Source organism: Anolis sagrei, chromosome X (assembly GCF_037176765.1).
Source record: "Anolis sagrei isolate rAnoSag1 chromosome X, rAnoSag1.mat, whole genome shotgun sequence".
Lineage (NCBI taxonomy): Eukaryota > Metazoa > Chordata > Lepidosauria > Squamata > Dactyloidae > Anolis > Anolis sagrei.
Window position 1 is genome coordinate 74908825 of NC_090034.1, and position 20708 is coordinate 74929532.

General features: G+C 39.9%; 1 protein-coding gene across 3 annotated transcripts in view; it reads right to left on the reverse strand.

Moving 5' to 3' along the window:
• The window catches only part of MTFR1L (mitochondrial fission regulator 1 like), a 45917-nt gene that overhangs the window by 22020 nt on the left and 3189 nt on the right, over window positions 1-20708 (reverse strand). For 2 of the 3 annotated variants that reach the window (XM_060784444.2, XM_060784449.2), the window contains exons 2-4: window positions 10909-11057; window positions 7680-7836; window positions 3225-3329 (exon numbers count right to left, since the gene is read on the reverse strand). In XM_060784444.2, the coding sequence (XP_060640427.1) occupies window positions 3225-3329; window positions 7680-7694 (120 nt within the window). In that variant the 5' untranslated portion in view covers window positions 7695-7836; window positions 10909-11057. Of the gene's footprint in view, window positions 1-3224; window positions 3330-7679; window positions 7837-10903; window positions 11058-20708 lie in introns of all 3 variants that reach the window. The other variant, XM_060784446.2, reaches the window with a different exon arrangement.

Below are 20708 nucleotides of genomic sequence, written 5' to 3' on the forward strand. Positions count from 1 at the left end.
CTTCCTGGATGTTGGTCTTCAAATTTTGTAGGGTCCTTGGACGGTTCACATAAACACGGGATTTCAAAAAACCCCATAGAAAAAAATCACAAGGGGCCAAATCTGGAGAGCGGGCCAGCCACTCCAAAACCCCCTTAATTGAGATGAGGCGCTCTGGGAAGTGTTCCCTCAAAACAGCCATCGATGCTCTTGAAGTGCGTGCAGTTGCACCGTCTTGTTGGAACTAAATCTCCCCTAAGTCCAACCCATATAGTTGTGGGGGAAAAAAATCCTGTAACATGTTTATATACCGGTCCGAATTCACTGTCACTGCGACTTCATTTTCCTCAAAAAACCAGGGACCAATAATTCCAGCTGAGGAAATTGCACACCACACTGTGATTTTAGGTGAATGCAAAGGCCTTCAATGCAATTCTCGAGGACTGTTGTCAGTCCAGTAGTGCATGTTTTGTTTGTTGACGGATCCACACAAATGAAAAAAACAATAGCGTCCTCAGGAACAACTTGGAGAAGAACCTCACACGTGTTCCTCCCAAGAATTGAAGTCACGTTCAGAAAGTTCCTGCACAATCGCCATCTTGTAAGGATGGAAATGAATATCATCATGAAGAATTCTACTCACAGAACGATCGGAAAGTCCAAGGGCAAACACATGTTTGCGCGCAGAACGCCGTGGTGATCGCAACATTGAAGCTCTCACTGCCTCAATGTTCTCAGGTGATTTAATGGGTCAAGGGACTCCAGTTCTTCGTCTTGTCGCACTTGCAGTTTGTCTGAATGTAGTGACCCACGTCACAAGTGATTTCCGGTCCGGGACAGGGGTCAATGGGGCTAAATTAAAGCGAATCTGAAAGGTGCGCTGGGTTGTGATCACAGAACATCCGCTTGAAAAGTAGGTCTCAACGGCAAAAGCACACTCCTCACTGTTCCAACGCATTATGGCGACTGAACTGTGTCAGGACAAAACTTTATACTCCCACCTCTTGAACGAGACCACTAGCGCTCCGCTACGTCTTCAACTGACTGAATGGCGCGCATTTTAAAAAAGGAAGTTATGCTGCCGCACCCTGTAGTCATGGGCCCGGTATTTGTCTCATTTATTTTATGTTTTCATTTCGTATCGTTCATTTGTATGGCACGAAACAGTACACCCCTTTCCAGTACGGAAAAAAAAGTGAAACCAAAAGAAAAGCCTGCTTTTCGGACCACTGAACCCTGCCTGTCAGGCTATTCAGCAGAGGAGAAGAACGCCATCCGCCTCGCCTTCTGCCTGCCTTGCCCACCACCACTCTGCAGACTAAGGGAAATGCATCACATGTGGTATCTTAAGACCTGTCTTTAACCTCAATTCTCTTCTGCAAATGGAAAGTTAAACCCTGAATTAGTGGAATCTTAAGCCTTGTCTTTACTCTCACTTATATTCTGCAGGTGGAGAGTTAAACATCTCAGAATTAATGGAATCTTAAGGCCCATCTTTACAATCATGTCTCTTCTGTAGATGGAGAGTTAAACTTCTCAGAATTAGTGGAATCTGAAGTAACTCTGATGCTATTAATGAAGGTCATAATGAAGGCTATAAGTACAAACCAAGCTATGGTTTTAAGGAGATTTTATTTATAGAAAGCAAAAAAAACCCCCTAAAAATCGTGGGATGACGCAAATATTATAAAACTTGGTGGGCAAAGAATAGCCCAGTGTACCTGTCCGAACGTATCTCCTTCTATGTCCCACCTCTGAGTTTAAGATCTTCGGGGAGGCCCTGCTCTCGGCCCTGCCTCTATCACAAGTGAGGCTGGTGGGGACGAGAGACAGGGCCTTCTCGGTGGTGGCCCCTCGCCTGTGGAATTCACTCCACGGGGAAATTAGGTCATCAACATCCCTCCTCTCCTTCAGAAGGAAGCTGAAAACATGGACATGGGACTAGGCCTTCGGGTAATCTGGCAGACTGACAAGGTAATGACGACCAGAAATTGGAATAAACTATGGTAATGCTGAATGGACTTATGGATATTAGAACTCGGTGAACGTTGGCCACTAGATTGGCTTTTAATTGTACTGTTTTAATTGATTGTTTTAACTATTGTGTTATTACTGTTATGTAATTTATCTGTTGAATTGTTGGAATCGAATTGTGTCGGTTGTAAGCTGCCCTGAGTCCCCCTTGGGGGTTGAGAAGGGCGGGGTAGAAGTGCCCGAAATAAATACAAATAAATAGATATGTCCTCCATGTGTAGCAATTTTCACCCTTCTAGTCCTACAACTGAGGGGAAGGGGAGCCTGAGAAGGACACTCACGTTGGCCAATGGTCCAAAAAATTTTGTTCTTTCGGATGATGAATGAAACGCCCATTCAGATAGGCGCCCCATTTTCAGAAGCAGTGAACAAAAATGTAAACAGTGCCAAAGGAATGAAACAAAATGAAACAGCAATTCCATAGAAACACACGAGAATGTTTCCAACAGGATTCTGTCAATATTTTACACATACTCCTAAGACTAAAAGCTTTAAAGGTATCAGTAGGATTATCAACCTTTTTAATCAGCACCCTGATTTCCTAAAATGTCTTTTAAAGGCAAGATACAAATGATTAGGCGACATCATGTATATTGCAGGTTCAGTAGGATAAACAGGGGTGGGCAATTATGGAGGATATGGGAGCCATTTCTGTCCTAAAACCCACTCCATGGGCCACACTTGAGCACCTAATGTGCCATATCATTTTGAGTTTGAGTGTCAAACTTGATTAGTTTGCTTGATTAAATTGATGGGGAATGTGATGGGGAAAACGTGTTGAAAATTTTGCAATACTTTTGATCTATTTGAAGCAATTTTGGACAAAATATGCCCCAATTTTTTAAATAGCCCTATTTTAAAGAGAACTTAAGAAATGTTGGTGCTCATAGGTTGGGATTCTTTTAGAGGCATCTGCATACATAAGTGATTCTGGTTTTGATTTTCAGTCACTTGGCATAAGAATTAATTCCTACTCCCTGTACTTGACAAACTTTGCCCAACAGAATAAAGACTAATGGAAAATATGACTGAAAATGAATTTTTAAAAACCCACTGATAGATGGCAAATGTAATCTTCCCACATAGAACACTAATATGTTGGACTACACAATGCTTAGTCCATTGTCAAATACAAAACAATTCCCTCGAACAACAAGCAAGGTTTAAACCACAGGACTTCCCCCAAAGTGTGCAAAACATCAGCATTTTACCTGAAAGCATGCTCTTGGGCACGGTTTTAAAGGAAGATTTGTTCCAATTCTTCTCACGAAGCTGCGCGAGGAACCATGTGGTTTGTTCTGCCAAATTGGAATAGTCTGAGGGTCAAAAATATGTTTAATATATTAAATATGCTGCATTGTAAATTATATAGGAAATTTAAAAAGTTCTGTTATAAAGACTGCATCATAAATTTCATGAAACACTGAATGTTCCAAGGCTAGTGAATGAATAGTGGCAGAAGAGTACCACATGCTCAATGGTACTCTTGCACCGGGACTGTGGTGAAGCTGTCTGGGTGTCAGCTGCATTAAGATCACTTCTAACCACAAGGTCATGAGTTCGAAGCCAGCCCAGGTCGGAGTGAGCTTCCGACCAATTGTGTAGCTTGTTGTCGACCTTTGCAACCCAAAAGACAGTTGCATCTGTCAAGTAGGAAAATTAGGCACTACCTATGTGTGGGGAGGCTAATTTAACAAAATTTACGAGGCCACAAAAAAGACTCCAGCAAAAGCATGTGGGGAATGCGGAAGTACTTCATCAGTGTCGCAGATGGACGATGAAAGCAACAGCTCCCCTGGCGGCCAGAAAAAGTTAAATAGCCTCTGACTGTTTGTCTATATCTGTTGTGTGTCTTTGGCATTGAATATTTGCCATATATGTGTACATTGTAATCTGCCCTGAGTCCCCTGCAGGGTGAGAAGGGCGGAATATAAATACTGTAAATAAGTGCTGAGTACACTATCAACAATAACCATTTAATGGAGCTTAAAGGCAGCTTCAAATGCTTGGCGGCTAGACAATGCACACAGAGAATGCATGCTGAAGCCTTAATGCTAATCAATGTGCTTCAATGTCTAACCACATTGTTGGATGAAACCTGTCTCCACAGAATGTAAACCTCTTTGTGGACACCCAAAATGCTCTACTGTTGCAGAGCTTTAGCACAGCTGTTTAATTATCAGCAGCAATAGATCTTTCTCAACCAAAAGGTTGGGAGTTCAAGCCTGGGTTGGGGTGAGCACCTGACCTTCAGCCCAGCTTACTGTCCACCTAAGCAGTTCGAAAACATCTGTAGCTGTGAGTAGAGAAATTAGACACCACTTAAACGGGAGGCATTTTACGGCACCATAAGAAAGTCAGTAATCAAAGAACAGGAGGAAAGTTTGTGATCAAAAAGGCTCGTTGTTATAGAGAATGGAGCGACAGCATCCCCTGTGGCCAGAATTAAGCATAACTTCCAGGACGCCGTAGTTGGAAAAATGCTGAGGCAAATACCTCTCTATATATTTCTGTCTGCCCTGTTATATCTAACGGCATTGAATGTTTGCCATGTATGTGTTCTGTGATCCGCCCTGAGTCCCCTTCGGGGTGAGAAGGGCAGAATATAAATGGTGTAAATAAATAAAATGTTGATTTTGGTGGGAGGAATTAAAAACCACACATTTTCTGGGCTGTCAAGCTCCTGTGGATCCTGTAATTAGTTCGAGGCCATCCTCTGTAGTATGTGTAATCATCACCATCCAGGGCTCAAACTGGTTCCACGATTTCCTATGTAATCATCTTCAATACCAACTTGAAACTGACTAAGTGGCCAGTGCAGATGTGCCCTTAGTGACAGTCTGTTACCGAGTAACCTATCAATATAGTGCACTGCCCCACTCCCTAACATCTGTGGAAGTTGCTGTCAGGATTTCTATTCTGCTCCCGCCTGTGTTGCCACATAATACATCACAGCAGCAGCACAATTATGCAGAGAAGCCTACTTTCATATGCTGGTCACACAAAATCAATTCCAAGCACTTTGTGAGAATGGATGAATACAAAGCATGTAATTAAAGATGATAAATTTAACTATGTCAACCGTGACCCCACTCAGGAAGGCTTCTGGATTTTCATTACCAGACAATATAATTATTTTGATCCAATATTTAAAGTCTGTTGTGTTGGATGACTTCAGCCACAAAGGAAAAGGGAACTTATGTTTTAACCCATTAAGAAACGTTTAAACAGCTATTTCTGTAAGTATGTCACAACATATTCCAGGATCCCTGTCACCAATCATGTTTATATCTTACGCGTTTAATGCTTATTTTGCAGGAGAGTTATTGTTATCCAAAGGCTGTGGAATGAGCCATTTTACACAAATAATTAATTTATGGAACATCTAATATGTTGCTTCAGGTTTTGTATTTCAGCATGTATATTTTAAATGCAAAAAATCCAAGTAAACAAACAGAAATGGAACCAGAATGAAGACAATTTAAAGTTGAACCTATTGGAAATGACAACCTTCTTCAAGTCTTCTCTAGTAATATTTATCTATGATCCTGTTGCTTACTGTTTCCTATATGTATGTTCTGGTATGCAGTTTCCTTTACTCTATGGTTCCTGAGAAATTATAAAAGGGGCTGCAGACCACATGCTCTTTCTCTCTCTCCTTTTTTGACTATGTGATCTGTTTTTATTTGTTTTTTCGTGTCAGGAGCGACTTGATAAACTTCTGGTGTGAGAGAATTGGCCATCTGCAAGGACATTGCCCAGGGGACACCCAGATGTTTGATGTTTTACCATCCTTGTGGGAGGTTTCTCTCATGTCCATGCTTGGGGAGCTGGAGCTGACAAGAGGGAGCTCAACTTGTTCTCCCTGGATTCAAACCTCTGACCTGTCAGTCAGTAGTCCTGCTGGCACTAGGGTTTAACCTGGATTCGACCTGTTGATAGCTGTTTTGTTACAAGAGAGATGTCCTGGCTTGCTGGAACAGAGTACCATCTCAAAGCTATTTGAAACTGGACTGATACGTTTTATATCGGTGTACGCTGAACACATGATGATTGTGAATAAACCATCTATGTCATTTTTATCAAAATCTACTTGATTTTTGTCTCTTTGAGTGCATGATATAAAACACATTGTTTTATGGGAGAGTATACTTTTGGGCACTGAAAAACACTACTGAATCACTGCTGTTTTTAATGAACTGGCAAAATCTGTTTTCCTAAAAGATCAGAGATAACTGTCTAACAACTGGATATTCAGTCTAACAACTGAAACCATTGCCTTGCATAGTTATATAGACCACAAGAGAAGATTCTACTCTAAAGGGTTTTGGCTCTTCTCTGAAAGGTCATAAAGGTAAAGTTTTCTCCTGACATTAAGTCTAGTCGTGTCCGACTCTGGAGGGTGGTGCTCATCTCCCTTTCCAAAGCTGAAAAGCCAGCATTGTACATAGGCGCCTCTAAGGTCATGTGACCAGTATGATTGCATGGAGCACCGTTACCTTCCCATAGAAATGGTACCTATTGATCTACTCACATTTGCATGTTTTCGAACTGCTAGGTTGGCAGAAGCTGGGGCTAACTGCAAGAGCTCACCCCACTCCCTGGATTCGAACCACCAACCTTTCGGTCGGAAAGTTCAGCAGCTCAGCAGTGTAATCCACTGCTTCATCAAAGGGCCCCTGAAAGGTCATGCTTTTCTTTAGAAAGTTATGATTTCCAAAAGGTGTTTTTACAAAAGGTTATAAATGCCATTTTAAACCTTGCCCCCAAAACCTTGCAATATTTCCTGATGTCTCTATAACAGTATGCATTTATCTGTTTGTAAGCCAAACCTCTAATAGGATTTTATATAATTCTTTATCTAGAATATGTATTGCCCAAGTAGTTTTATATATTTTATATATTTAAAATGTGTTTAAATATATGTGTTTCATTTTGCCTCTATCTTGAATCAATATTATTTTTAAAATAGCATTAATATTCTTCATTTTGACGATTTGGCATTATGTAATTATATGATTGTATTTTAATGTTTTAGTGAATTATGGGATGTGATGTTTTAAACTACTGTTTATGAATCTTTTGTTGTGAACCGGACTGAGTCCCTTTGCAGAGGTTGAGAAGACCGGTATACAAAAGTTCTAAATAAATAAATAAATAAATAAAATATTCTAATTTCTGAAGTAATACTTATTCTTCAATGGGCTGAGTTAATTATATAAGTAAAGTAATAACAAAATCGTTTCAACCTTTAACTAGATACAGAGTGGCATTATTCACTTCACTTAGGCGGGACCAGCGACATTTTCCTTTCCCCTCAGACTCTATCTTGTGTCACTTGAATTCCTTTATCCCCAATTTGCTGCTATACTCTCCTATTCCTCTTCTTAGAGCTACTTCCTTCTCCATTACATAACCCGTCATTTATAGTCTGCATAGTAAATGCAATCATGCTATAGCACCACACAGACAGATTCGGCTAAATCGTGTTATCACTGAAAGCCAACTATATTGTTCTGAAAGGGATGGAGGATTAATTTTAACCAGGATAACACTAATCTATCAATTCACCCACATTGCACTATGAGAATTAAGTGGAATATCTCAACCAGGTTTCCCAGAGCTTAAGTATTACATTCCAAAACGTTAAAAAACTCTATACTTACCGAATCTGCTTCCATTTCAGATGAAACCGGAAATACAAATTAATCAAAGGCCCAAATTGTTGTCCCACAAAGTATGCACTAGCTTCATAGTATTTCACCCGTGAAGAAAATTATTTGCTTATTATGAATGCAGATGAGGGAACATATGCATATGTTTCTGTAAAGTTAATGAGAAAAGCACCATTAAAAAGAATCCCAATAACATTTTATTTATTTTTTTGCATTTATATACTGCTTTTCTCACCCCTGGAGGAGGGGGGGTTAATGTGTACATCAAGTAATGGCAAGATTCAATGACAACATACATACAAACCAAAGCACAATAACTAAAACAATGACATATAACTTGTACCATGGGAAGTCAGAATTGGCCACATTACTGCAACGTGCTCTACATGGGGTTGCCTTTGAAGACTGTTGAAGCTTCAGTTGGTTCAATGGACAGCAGCCAGGTTGCTCACCGGAGCGACATTCAGGGAGCACACAACCCCCTTGTTGTGTCAGCTCCACTGGATGCCAGCCTGCTACCAAGCAAAGCCCTAAATGGTTCAGGCCCAGCTTACCTGTCCGAATGTATCTTCCTCTATAAACCACCTCCGAGATTAAGATCATCTGGGGAGGTCCTGCTCTTGGTCCCATCTCCCTCACAGGCACAACTGGTGGGGACAAGAGACAGGGCCTTCTCAGTGGTGGCCCCTCAGCTGTGGAAATCCCTCCCTAGTGACATTAGATGAGCCCCCTCATCCTAGCCTTCAGAAGGAAAGTAAAAACCTGGCTCTGGGATCCAGCTTTTGGAGATGGAGCAGTGCAATTATAAAATTGGAATATGTGCAATGACTACAGAACTGCCTTAGACTATGATTTTTGGACAGTGTGAGTTTAATACTGAATCTATATAAATAAAAATGTAATGTTGGTTTGTGGGATTAACATAGCTCAAAAACCACTGGACGAATTGACACCAAATTTGGACACAATACACCTTTCTGGCCAACGAGTGACCATCACTCATAAAAACTGGAAAACACAGCAAAAGAAACTTAAAAAGCTAAAAAAAATTAAAAAACATTACAATGCATGCACAAAACCACATATATACACATATACACAAATATATATACACACACAAAACACATACACACAGACTAGGCCTCAGCAACGCGTGGCAGGGCATGGCTAGTAGAATTTTAAAGGCTTAATATGTATTAATTTTAATTCAAGTGAATTTAAGTTTACTGTTTGTATGTGTTTAAGACACTGAATATTTCCATTTGTAAGCCGCCTTGAGTCCCCCTTGGGTACAGAAAGGCGGGATATAAATAGGGTAAATAAATAAATATAAATTAAAACCATTAAAATCATATTAAACATAGAATATAAACATTTAAACAATTAAAACACAGAATTAAAACATCTTAATAGTAACATTAAAATAACATAATCCAAAATTGTAATCCAAAGTCATTTTTATGCTGTTACAAAACTGTAATCTCAGGTTGACTCAAAGATTCTGGGATCAGAAACAGTACAATTAGTTATGTAGTCTAGAGCATAAAGAAGGTACGGCACAGCACACTCTAAAGAACCTGTTCCTGGTAGATGCTTAAAGACATCCTTAAAGTCAATTCCACCTGACTTTACAAATTGCACTGGTAATATGTTTCACTGTTCAACTTTTGTAACAATGAGAATAATAGTTATGCAATAGGGCAAGCTCTTCAAAACAAATAAACGTCGCATTACAAACAAAGAGCCAGCTGCTATTACAAGTAGTATTTCAGTGTATCAAAATGCAGTCTAATTGACATTTAGGAAACATGTTTCCATCAGCTCAGAGCCGAGAACAGAAACCAAGACTGTGAGCCAGCACAATCTTGGAACTCCTCCAGCCTTGAACATTTTTTTCCTGTTTCCATTTTATTCTTCCAGAAGCAACCTGCCAACCACATGAAGCAATACTAATAACCTATCAAGTAACATGGGAAAAAGCTAATGCATCTTTGTCTAGGCTATTAGATATGGATGCTGACCAGGATTTTGTGAGAACAGAAAGATTCAATGAAAGAAAGTCCTCCTTTCTACTTAATTAAACTGGCAACATGAGGATGGAAGAGTCTAACAGAAGATGATGGCAAAGGCTGCTGCAGACAGAAAAGTACTTACGACACATTTATTTATTCATGACATTTATATGCCGCCCTTCTCACCCCGAAGGGGACTCAGAGCAGCTTACAAGATATATATACATACAATATATATTATTAGCATAGTACAATATCAGTATTATATATTACTAGCCGTCACCTACCATGCATTGCTGTGGCCCAGTTCTGTGTATATGTCTTTTGTGTGTGTGTATATGTGTTTATGTCTATGTATATATTTGTGTATATATGTGTGTTTGTGTGTGTATATATATGTGAGGATATATTTGTGTATGTGTGTATATGTGTGTGCTTGGGCATATGCATATATGTTTGTATGTATGTGTATATGTATATGCATGTAGGTGTATGTGTATGTATATGTGTATATTTGTGTGTGCTTGCATATATATATATATATATGTATGTCTGTATGTATGTGTGCATGTGTATATGTATATTTTTGTGTTTATATGTGTATATGTATATTGTGTATATGTGTGTGCTTGTGTATATTTTTGTGTTTATATATGTGTATGTATGTGTGTATGTATGTTTATATATACTGTATAATGGCGCTCCATGCAGTCATGCTGGCCACATGACCTTGGAGGTGTCTACAGACAATGCTGGCTCTTCGGCATAGAAATGGAGATGAGCACCAACCCCCAGAGTCAGACATGACTGGACTTAATGTCAGGGGACTACCTTTACCTTTACCTTTAATGTATATATATGTGTATATGTAGGTGTATGTATATATATATGTATGTAAGTGTGTGTGTGTGTGTATGGTTTATTTTGGGGGTTTTTAAAGTTCGTTCTGCTGGGTTTTTTGGTTTGTTTTTAGGGGTGAATGGACACTCATTGGTGTGACTGGTGTCTTGTGGCCAAATTTGGTGTCAATTCGCCCAGTGGTTTTTGAGTTATGTTAATCCAACAAACAAACATTACATTTTTATTTATATAGACTATATTGTACCATACCATTATATTGTAATATTATTAGTAATATTACACGGACTATAAAATATATAATTATAATATCATATTATTATTATTACTATTATATTGTATTACCTCACCTCAATGTGAACTTCCCAGGGTAACCAGAAGAAGCTCAGTGGCGTCTCATGATGGAAGCGTCGTTGGATTCTGTCACATTTTCCACAGATATAGAGGACAGCTTTGCAATCCAAAGCCCTGCTGTTATTCCTGACCTGGCGTGAGGGCTCTATAAAATGAAAACAAATTTATGTACTGAAATTAAAAAGAAATAGTCCTGACTAAACCTCCTGATTCTGGCTCTGACCAGCTGGTAGTTTATTTATTTACTACATTTATATACTGCCCTTCTCAGCCCAAGGGCGACTTGGAGCGGTTTATCAATAGGCAACAATTCGATGCCAGAACAGTTACAACAATTAAAACATTCATAACTACTATTAAAACACAGCAAAACAAAAAATATAAAAACCATACATAGCATTAAAAACATTATCAAAGCGTCTACATATCAGATCATTGTCCAGTTGCGTCGTCAGTGGTCCAGAATATCATATATCTATGCCGTATTTGGGAAGGCCTGCTCGAAAAACCAGGTTTTCACCTTTCTTCGAAAGGTCGGGAGGGAGGGGGCCGATGTTATCTCTCTAGGCAGGGCATTCCACAGTCGAGGGGCTACTGCTGAAAAGGCACTGTCTCTCGTCCCCGCCAGACGCATCTGTGAGGAAGGCGGGAACGAGAGAACGTTGTCATTTCCAATCAAAATGATTCTCTTTCCTCTTCTTGGTCAGTGTTTCCAAGAGCCAGATAAGACCTGGAACCACTGACCAAAAGTATTTTTGCTTCTCCTTTCCCATGAAGGAAAGAGGAACAGGGGCAAAACTGTGGTATTTGCAAGTGGTGCTCTCCACTTTTGTTATGCTAAGTGCTGTGAAGGTTTCTCATCGCGGTTAGAATCTTCTTATTAGTATTTGGGTGATAAAAAAGAATACATACTGCAAAAATAAACCATGTTCGGGTCTCAGTCCAACTAACTAGCAGAGCAATTCCAAAATACAATATTTTCAGGGTTTGCTCAGTTTCTTGATTTTGAGCAAAGAGGCACTATGATGCAACCAGGCATAGGGTTCAAACTCCAGTGCAGTCAACATATCAATCAGTAGTTCTCAATCTCAGCATAGAGATGTTTTAGAGAATAAACTAGACCTTAAATATAAAACATTTTGTATAAATACTGTTTAGAAAGTGATATCATTAAAAAGGAATACAATTTTGATAAAAACAATATGCCTAAAATTGACAATTCCATACAAAAATTGAAAATGAGAGTTAGATTATAGTATAAGTTAAACAAAACCACTTTTTGACGGAAAGGGAAGGAAAGGTGGGTCCAACTGAAAAAAATAAAGGTGAACTGATTTTTCTTTTTAAAAGGGACCCAATCTTTAAAAAAATAAAGTGAGAGAGTTCAGATATAGGGGACAGCAAGGGGGAGAATGAGAAGCAACTGCAGAAAATGTGTTGTCGAAGGCTTTCACGGCTGGAATCGCTGGGTTGCTGTGAGTTTTCTGGGCTGTATGGCCATGTTCCAGCAGCATTCTCTCCTGATGTTTCGCCCACATCTATGGCAAGCATCCTCTGAGGTTGTGAGGTCCATTGGAAACTAGGCAAGTGAGGTTTATATATCTGTGAAATTGTCACAAGAAATATAATATGCAGATTTGATAAATGTGGATTTAATATGATGTGTATGGAATTGTATGGAAGATGAGTGAGAGCTAATAATTTTGGAAACACCCTTCTAAAATATTAAAGCCCGTGACTATTATTTATTTATGACATTTCTACCCCCATCTTTCTCACTCCAGAGGGCACTCAAGGCAGCTTTACACAAAGGAAACCATTCGATGCCTTAAAACACAATGCACACTTAAATAAATATTAATATAGAATTAAAAGTATATTAAAACAATTAAATGTTTTAAAACAATGCAATACCTGCTTCATTGACTGTAATTAAAAGTTGCTAATGAGAACTGGTGGTAAACTGTGATAAGAACTGTGACAGTGATAAGAGAAATGTTTACAATGTTAAGAAGGAAGTCAACACAAGGCTTGTTTGCTAACACCAATCAAGAAGAATCAACATCTGTACAGGATGGAAGACATCTATCATTAATTTACAAGTTTGGGATGACATCAGCAGAATATTCTAATAGAAGACTCAATCTAATAATTCTCAAATTGTGACAGACAGAGATGCTGTTCATGTGCTATGCTCTGCTCCATTGGGAAGGAGAGAGATAGTGTACGTAAGGAGAGTGTCAGATATGCTAAGATGAAGCAGGATTTTGTACACTTCCCAACAAAGGATTCCCCTAGGCGGCAACCAGCCAGGCTCTGAAGCTGCAAGGCCATTCAGTGCTAATCAAGGTGGCCAGCTACAATATTCACACTTGCCTCAAACAGATAAGAGTTCTTTCTCCCACCCTGGCCTTTCCACAGATATATAAACCTCACTTGCCTAGTTTCCAACAGACCTCATAACCTTTGAAGATGCCTGCCACAGATGTGAGCGAAACATCAGGAGAGAATGCTTCTGGAACATGGTCATACAGCCCAGAAACCTCACAGCAACCCAACTACAGAAAATATATGCTAAAGTTTTCAGTAACTAAAGGAATATTACCTGTAGCACCAGTTAGCACCTCCAATTATTTATCTAATGCAGTGTTTCTCAACCTGGGGGTCGCGCGGGGGTGTCAGAGGGGTCGCCAAAGACTATCAGAAAACATAGTATTTTCTGTTGGTCATGGGGGTTCTGTGTGGAAAGTTTGGCCCAATTCTATCGTCGGTGGGGTTGAGAATACAATTTCATTGTGGGTGAACTATAAATCCTAATAACTACAACTCCCAAATGTCAAGATCTATTTTCCCCAAACTTCAACAGTGTTCACATTTGGGCATACTGAGTATTTGTGCCAAGGTTGGTCCAGATCCATCATTGTTTGAGTCCACAGTTTTCTCTGGGTGTAGGTGAACTACAACTCCAAAAACTCAAGGTCAATGTCCACCAGACCCTCACAGTATTTTCTCTTGGTCTTGGGAATTCTGTGTGCCAAGTTTGATTAAATTCCATCATTGATGGAGATCAGAAGGCTCTTTGATTTTAGGTGAACTATAAATCCCAGCAACTTCAATATTCCCAAATGACAAAATCAATCACCCCCATCCCACCAGTATTCAAATTTGGGCATATCAGGTATTTGGGATTTGAAAATACATCCTGCATATCAGATATTTACATTACTATTCACAACAGCAGCAAATTTACAGTTATGAAGTAGCAACAAAAATAATGTTATGTTTGGGGGTCACCACAATATGAGGAACTCTACTAAGGGGTCGCGGCATTAGGAAGGTTGAGAAACACTGATTAATGCTTTTCTATATTTTACTATATTTGTAAAATAAGGAAGAAGTCATCACACATTTACTTGCACAACAGCAACAAGTTTTAATAAATGTCTTAGAAAATCCTGTGCTTAAAATAGCATCCTTTACTCTGAGACAAGGTCAACAGACTGAGACATGCCTCTAACAGTATTACAGCTCAGGCAACTAAGGACAGTTAAACGTGACAGTAAGGCATTATTTGAAAAGTCATTCTGCCAAAGGCATAAGTGGAGTTGATGCTTATCTGTCCTCAGTTCATGTGCTTTTAATATTGACTGTAAATACAGATCTCCACAGAAACTCGCAGCATTGAAAAGGGAAGCCAAAGAGGGATCTAGCAAGGTCAGGAACAGCACAATAGAAAATAAAATTATTGCTGAAAATAATTCAATTTTCAGAAATGATTTCACTCAATTTCCACTGGCATGAAAGTGTTTCTAAAAATAAAGTGGAATCCCCTTCAGTTTGCATGGATGAATACAGGGCTAAATTCATTTCTGTGTCTGCATGGAAAGATTCTTGGAGGTTTGAATAGGAATGGGTCCAATGCTAATCATCCCTGAGAAAAAGGTCTCGTTTGGACATAGGACTTTTGTTACATGCATTACAAAGAGATAGTCCCCATTTATGTAAAGAGGCAAACGAGAACAATTATAGTGCATTATTACTATGAAACATATAACTGAGAAAATTTGAGAATGAATGACATAATGCACTATAATTGATGTCTGATGCTATTCCCAGTATACATTCCAATCCCAGTGTGGAGTATGAGCTAACAAATGTAACTAAGCAGGTGTCAGGACACGTTAGTTATTTAACATTATGGTACTTCTACTGCTGAAAGTCCATGCTCTTGTTAGATCTTGCTTAGATTACTGCAACGCACTCTACATGGGGTTTCCTTTGAAGATGGCCAGGAAGCTTCAGCTAGACCAAGGGTGGCAGACAGACTTCTAACTGGAGCAGTGTACAGGGAGCATACAACACACTGCAATGGGGTTTCCTTTGAAGACGGCCAGGAAGCTTCAGCTAGACCAACGGGTGGCAGACAGACTTCTAACTGGAGCGGTGTACAGGGAGCATACAACTCCTCTGTTGTGTCTGTTCCACTGGCTGCTGTTATGCTACCAAGCTGAATTTAAATTTATTTATTTATTTATTTATTTATTTATTTGCTGCATTTGTTGACCGCCGTTCTCAGCCCTAGGGCGACTCACGGCGGTGTACAACATATAAAAGACAATTTACAGTAAAGCCATAACGAAAAAACCAACATATCACTAATACACAATCATATAATTACACTAAAATAATCCGCTCCGTCTTATCGTAGAATCATAACCAATCTCGTAATCCATATTCCGTTCCAGTTGTCATTACCAGTTAATGTAGCACTCAGTTGAATGCCTTCTCAAATAGCCATGTCTTTAGGCTCTTACGGAAAGACATAAGTGCTGGTCTTGGGCTTATAAAGTCCTAAATAGTTCTGTTCCAACTTATCTGTTCAAACACATCTCCTCTTATGAGCCTATTGGAACTTTAAGATCTTCTGGGGAGGCCCTGCTCTCTGTCCCACCTTCTTCTCAAGCACGATTGGCTGGGACAAGAGACAGGGCCTCCTCCGTGGTGGCCCCTCAGCCGTGGAACTCTCTCCCCAGTGACATCAGGCAGGCCCCATCCCTTCTGGGTTTTAGGAAAAAGCTGAAGGCTTGGCTCTGTGCACAAGCAGTCAAAGAAAACACTTCTATGGTTTAAACATTGTCTGTATTAAGGATTATGAGCAGAGGTTATGGACGAATTGATCTATGCACTTTATATGCTTTTTAATTTTTGTATATTGATGTGTGTTTTATTGCTAAATGTTAATTGCTTTTAACTGTTTGATTTTTATTGTTAGGACTGGTTTTTACTGGCATTGAATTTTTGCCGGAATGGTAAGCTGCCTTGAGTCCCTTCGCGTGAGAAAAGCGGGGTAGAAATGAAGTAAATAAATAAATGTGTTAAACTAACTTGGCTGGGTTTTGGGTCTGCAAATGTTTAGTTGGTTTTGCTCCAATGTCTTAAACTGGCTTGGACTCTTTTGGAGTTTTAGGACGGAGCTCTGGCTTTATACCATTAAAGTAAGCTCTGCGACTGGTGAGTCCAAAGCATCAAACCTTCTCACTGATGGAATATAAAGCATGAAAATTTTACCATACAACACCTGACCACTTCTCCTGCCTTCTATGCCTTCTTGGTGATGGCCCCTTGGCTATGGAACTCCCTCCCCAGTGAAATTAGGTCAGCTCCCTCCCTCCTGACCTTTAGAAAGAAAGTGAAAATATGGCTATGGGACCAAGCCTTTGGACAATAATTCTTAATGCAATAAATGTTTATGCAACAATGCAATTGACGACCTGAATGGCTCCTGGAATATGCCTTTGGATTGTGTGATTTTAATTAACTGATTTAAGATTGATATGTTGTAATTATTGTTTGTAATCTATATGTTGAATTATCTTGTGTATGTGTGTGTGGCATCAAATTGTGCCTGTTTTGTGAGCCACCCTGAGTCCCCTTCGGGGTAAGGAGGGTAGGATATAAATGAAGTAAATACTAAATAAATAAATAAATAAATAAATAAATATTTGATTATTATTGTTTAGGCATGTTTGAATATAAATCATTTTGTCTGCATATTATAGCTCATGAAATTGTAACCTTGATTTTATTATTTCATAATTAGTGATAAAATTATTTTTCCATGATTCGAAACAGCCTTGAAGGGACAAAATTTTGAACAGAGAGGAGCGGCATTAATGTTTCAATAATTTAATAAATGTTAGAAAAACAAAAGGAATATCATGGACCAGTTGAATGACAGTATGTTTCCATATGGTTTAAAATGTTAAACGAGTCCAAGATATCCCATAGCTTGTAGGGGAAGGGAGATGGACATTACCAAATAGATGAAAGGAGAGACGATGTGGTAAAATACTCCCCCCTCCTCAGAAATATCTGATGTGATCTAAATAAACAACTTAACTTTTATCTAAGTTGGGATGCACTAAAAAAAAAGGTTGTATTATGAAGGAGAGAGAAAACATTTCTAAGACCCCAATGTGTTCAAATTCTGACTAGTACACACCTTTTGCTGCAAATGTTTTGTTAGAACTACTGCAAAGAAGCCAGAATGGATGTCCAAAGAACTTCTAACTGTGCTAAGACACAAAAGAGACATGCACAAGAAGTGGAAAAAAGGAGAAATCACCAAAGAAGAATTCCAACACCTGTAGGGAAAAGGTCCGCAAGGCTAAAGCACAAAACGAGCTCAGGCTTGCCAGGGACATTAAAAACAATAAAAAGGGCTTCTTTTCTTATGTCAGTAGAAAAAGGAAAAACAAGGAGGCGATAGGGCCTCTTCGACGAGAAGATGGGGCAATGCTGACAGGGATAGGGAAAAGGCAGAACTACTTAATGCCTTCTTTGCCTCGATCTTCTCACAAAAAGAAAGTCATCTTCAACCTCAGCAAGATGGAGTGGATGAGGGATTAGAGGACATCCAACCCCAAATTGGGAAACAAGTCGTCCAGGAATACCTGGCCGCTCTAAATGAGTTCAAGTCTCCAGGGCCAGATCAACTACACCCAAGAGTATTGAAGGAACTAGCAGAAGTCATTTCGGAACCATTGGCAATCATCTTTGAGAGTTCTTGGAGAACAGGAGAAGTTCCAGCAGATTGGAGGAGGGCCAATGTGGTCCCAATCTTCAAGAAGGGAAAAAAGGATGACCCAAACAATTACCGTCTGGTCAGCCTCACGTCGATACCAGGCAAGATTCTGGAAAAGATTGTTAAGGAAGTGGTCTGCCTTCTAGCCCTTCATCTAAGTCATTAGATGAACTTAGAAACAAATGCAGTCATCGCTAATAGTCAACATGGATTTATCAAAAACAAGTCATGCCAGACTAATCTGATCTCTTTTCTCGATAGAGTTACAAGCAGGATAGATGCGTGGAATGCTGTGGATGTAGCGTACCTGGATTTCAGTAAGGCCTTCGACAAGGTCCCTCATGACCTTCTGGCAAGGAAACTAGTTCAATGTGGGCTAGGCAAAACTACGGTGAGGTGGATCTGTAATTGGTTAAATGGACGAACCCAGAGGGTGCTCACCAATGCTTCCTCTTCATCTTGGAAAGAAGTGACGAGAGGAGTGCTGCAGGGTTCCGTCCTGGGCCCGGTCCAGTTCAACATCTTTATTAATGACTTAGATGAAGGGCTAGAAGGCATGATCATCAAGTTTACAGACACCAAATTGGGAGGGATAGCCAATACTCCAGAGGACAGGAGCAGGATTCAAAACGATCTTGACAGATTAGAGAGATGATGGGCCAAAACTAACAAAATGAAGTTCAACAGTGACAAATGCAAGATACTCCACTTAGGCAGAAAAAACGAAATGCAAAGATACAGAATGGGAGACGAGACCTGGCTCGAGAGCTGTATGTGTGAAAAAGATCTTGGAGTCCTTGTGGACAGCAAGTTAAACATGAGCCAACAAAGTGATGTGGCGGCAAAAAAGGCCAATGGGATTTTGGCCTGCATCAATAAGAGCATAGTGTCTAGATCTAGGGAAGTAATGCTACCCCTCTATTCCGCCTTGGTTAGACCACACCTGGAATATTGTGTCCAATTCTGGGCACAATTCAAGAGAGATATTGACAAGCTGGAATGTGTCCAGAGGAGGGCGACTAAAATGATCACGGGTCTGGAGAACAAGCCCTATGAGGAGCGGCTTAAGGAGCTGGGCATGTTTAGCCTGAAGAAGAGAAGGCTGAGAGGAGACATGATAGCTATGTATAAATATGTGAGAGGAAGCCACAGGGAGGAGGGAGTAAGCTTGTTTTCTGCTTCCCTGGAGACTAGGACACGGAACAATGGCTTCAAACTACAAGAAAGGAGATTCCATCTGAACATGAGGAAGAACTTCCTGACTGTGAGAGCCATTCATCAGTGGAACTCTCTGCCCTGGAGTGTGGTGGAGGCTCCTTCTTTGGAAGCTTTTAAACAGAGGCTGGATGGCCATCTGTTGGGGGTGATTTGAATGCAATATTCCTGCTTCTGGGCAGGGAGTTGGACTGGATGGCCCGTGAGGTCTCTTCCAACTCTTTGATTCTATGTATCTGTGATAGTTCATTTCACCCACTCAGAATGCTGAAAGAACATAGGACAGTACATAGACTTGTCTTTTCTACATCTCACAGTTCAGAAATACCAGTTTAAGATAGGCATCTAAAGGTATATCTAATTCTGGAAGATGATTGGGAAGGTATAGGGTGTTTCAAAATAATTGACCCAAGTGTATATATTTGTTTGCATATTTCTAACTTTAACTTTGGCAAAAATCCTCTGCACACTTACCTGTCCCATATATATGTAATTCAACCTCATGCAATAGTAGAGTACCCTTTTTAGGGCCAAAATAATAGTTTTTGATGTGATCCATAGATAAATCAAGGGTCATTCTGTCTGGCCAAGCATTCAAAAAAAAAAAAAAAGGCCAGAAACAGCATTATGGTGGAGAAAGTAGTACTGACCTGTGGGCAGCAAAATCAGGCAATTCCAATAGGATGGCCCCCTACGAGGGTCTTCCTCAGGGGGCAAACCAAGAATGGGCAACATGGAAGTCCCTGAACAGACTCAGAAGTGGAGTGGGCAGATCATAAGACAACCTGGCAAAATGGCACTACCTAGAAGAATTCCCCACCTTATGCAACTGTGGAGCAGAACAAACAACTCAGCATCTGTATGCTTGCCCAACCTGCCCTGCCTCATGCACAGGGGAAGATCTGTTTCAACTTAGACAATGCAGTCGCTTTAGCCCTGTTTTAGCCTAAAATTATTTAGCTGCTTGTGCTCCCTTTATTTGATCAGTTTTATACTTATTTATTTATGTGATGCTTTGGAAACAAAATAAATAAAATCCAAGGGCCATCGTTCCACACTCCAAACCTGTAAGAAATTACAGTGAAGAGGGGGCAGCTCCATCGTGTCTCTTGCAACATCACTTGGGAGTCCCTCAAATATCTATATAAATAAAAATGTAATATTCGTTTGTGGGATTAACAGAACTCAAAAACCACTGGACGAATTGGCACCAAATTTGGACTCAAGACACTTAACAACCCAAGGAGTGACCATCACTCAAAAAATTTTGAGTTTGTCATTTGGGAGTTGTAGTTGCTGGGATGTATAGTTAACCTACAACCAAAGAGCATTCTGAACCCCACCATAGATGGAACTGAACCAAACTTGGCACACAGTTCTCCCATGACCAACAGAAAATACTGGAAGGATTTGGTGGGCAGTGTCCTTTGGTTTTGGAGTTGTAGTTCACCTACATCCAGAGATCACTGTGGATTCAACCAATGATGGATCTGGACC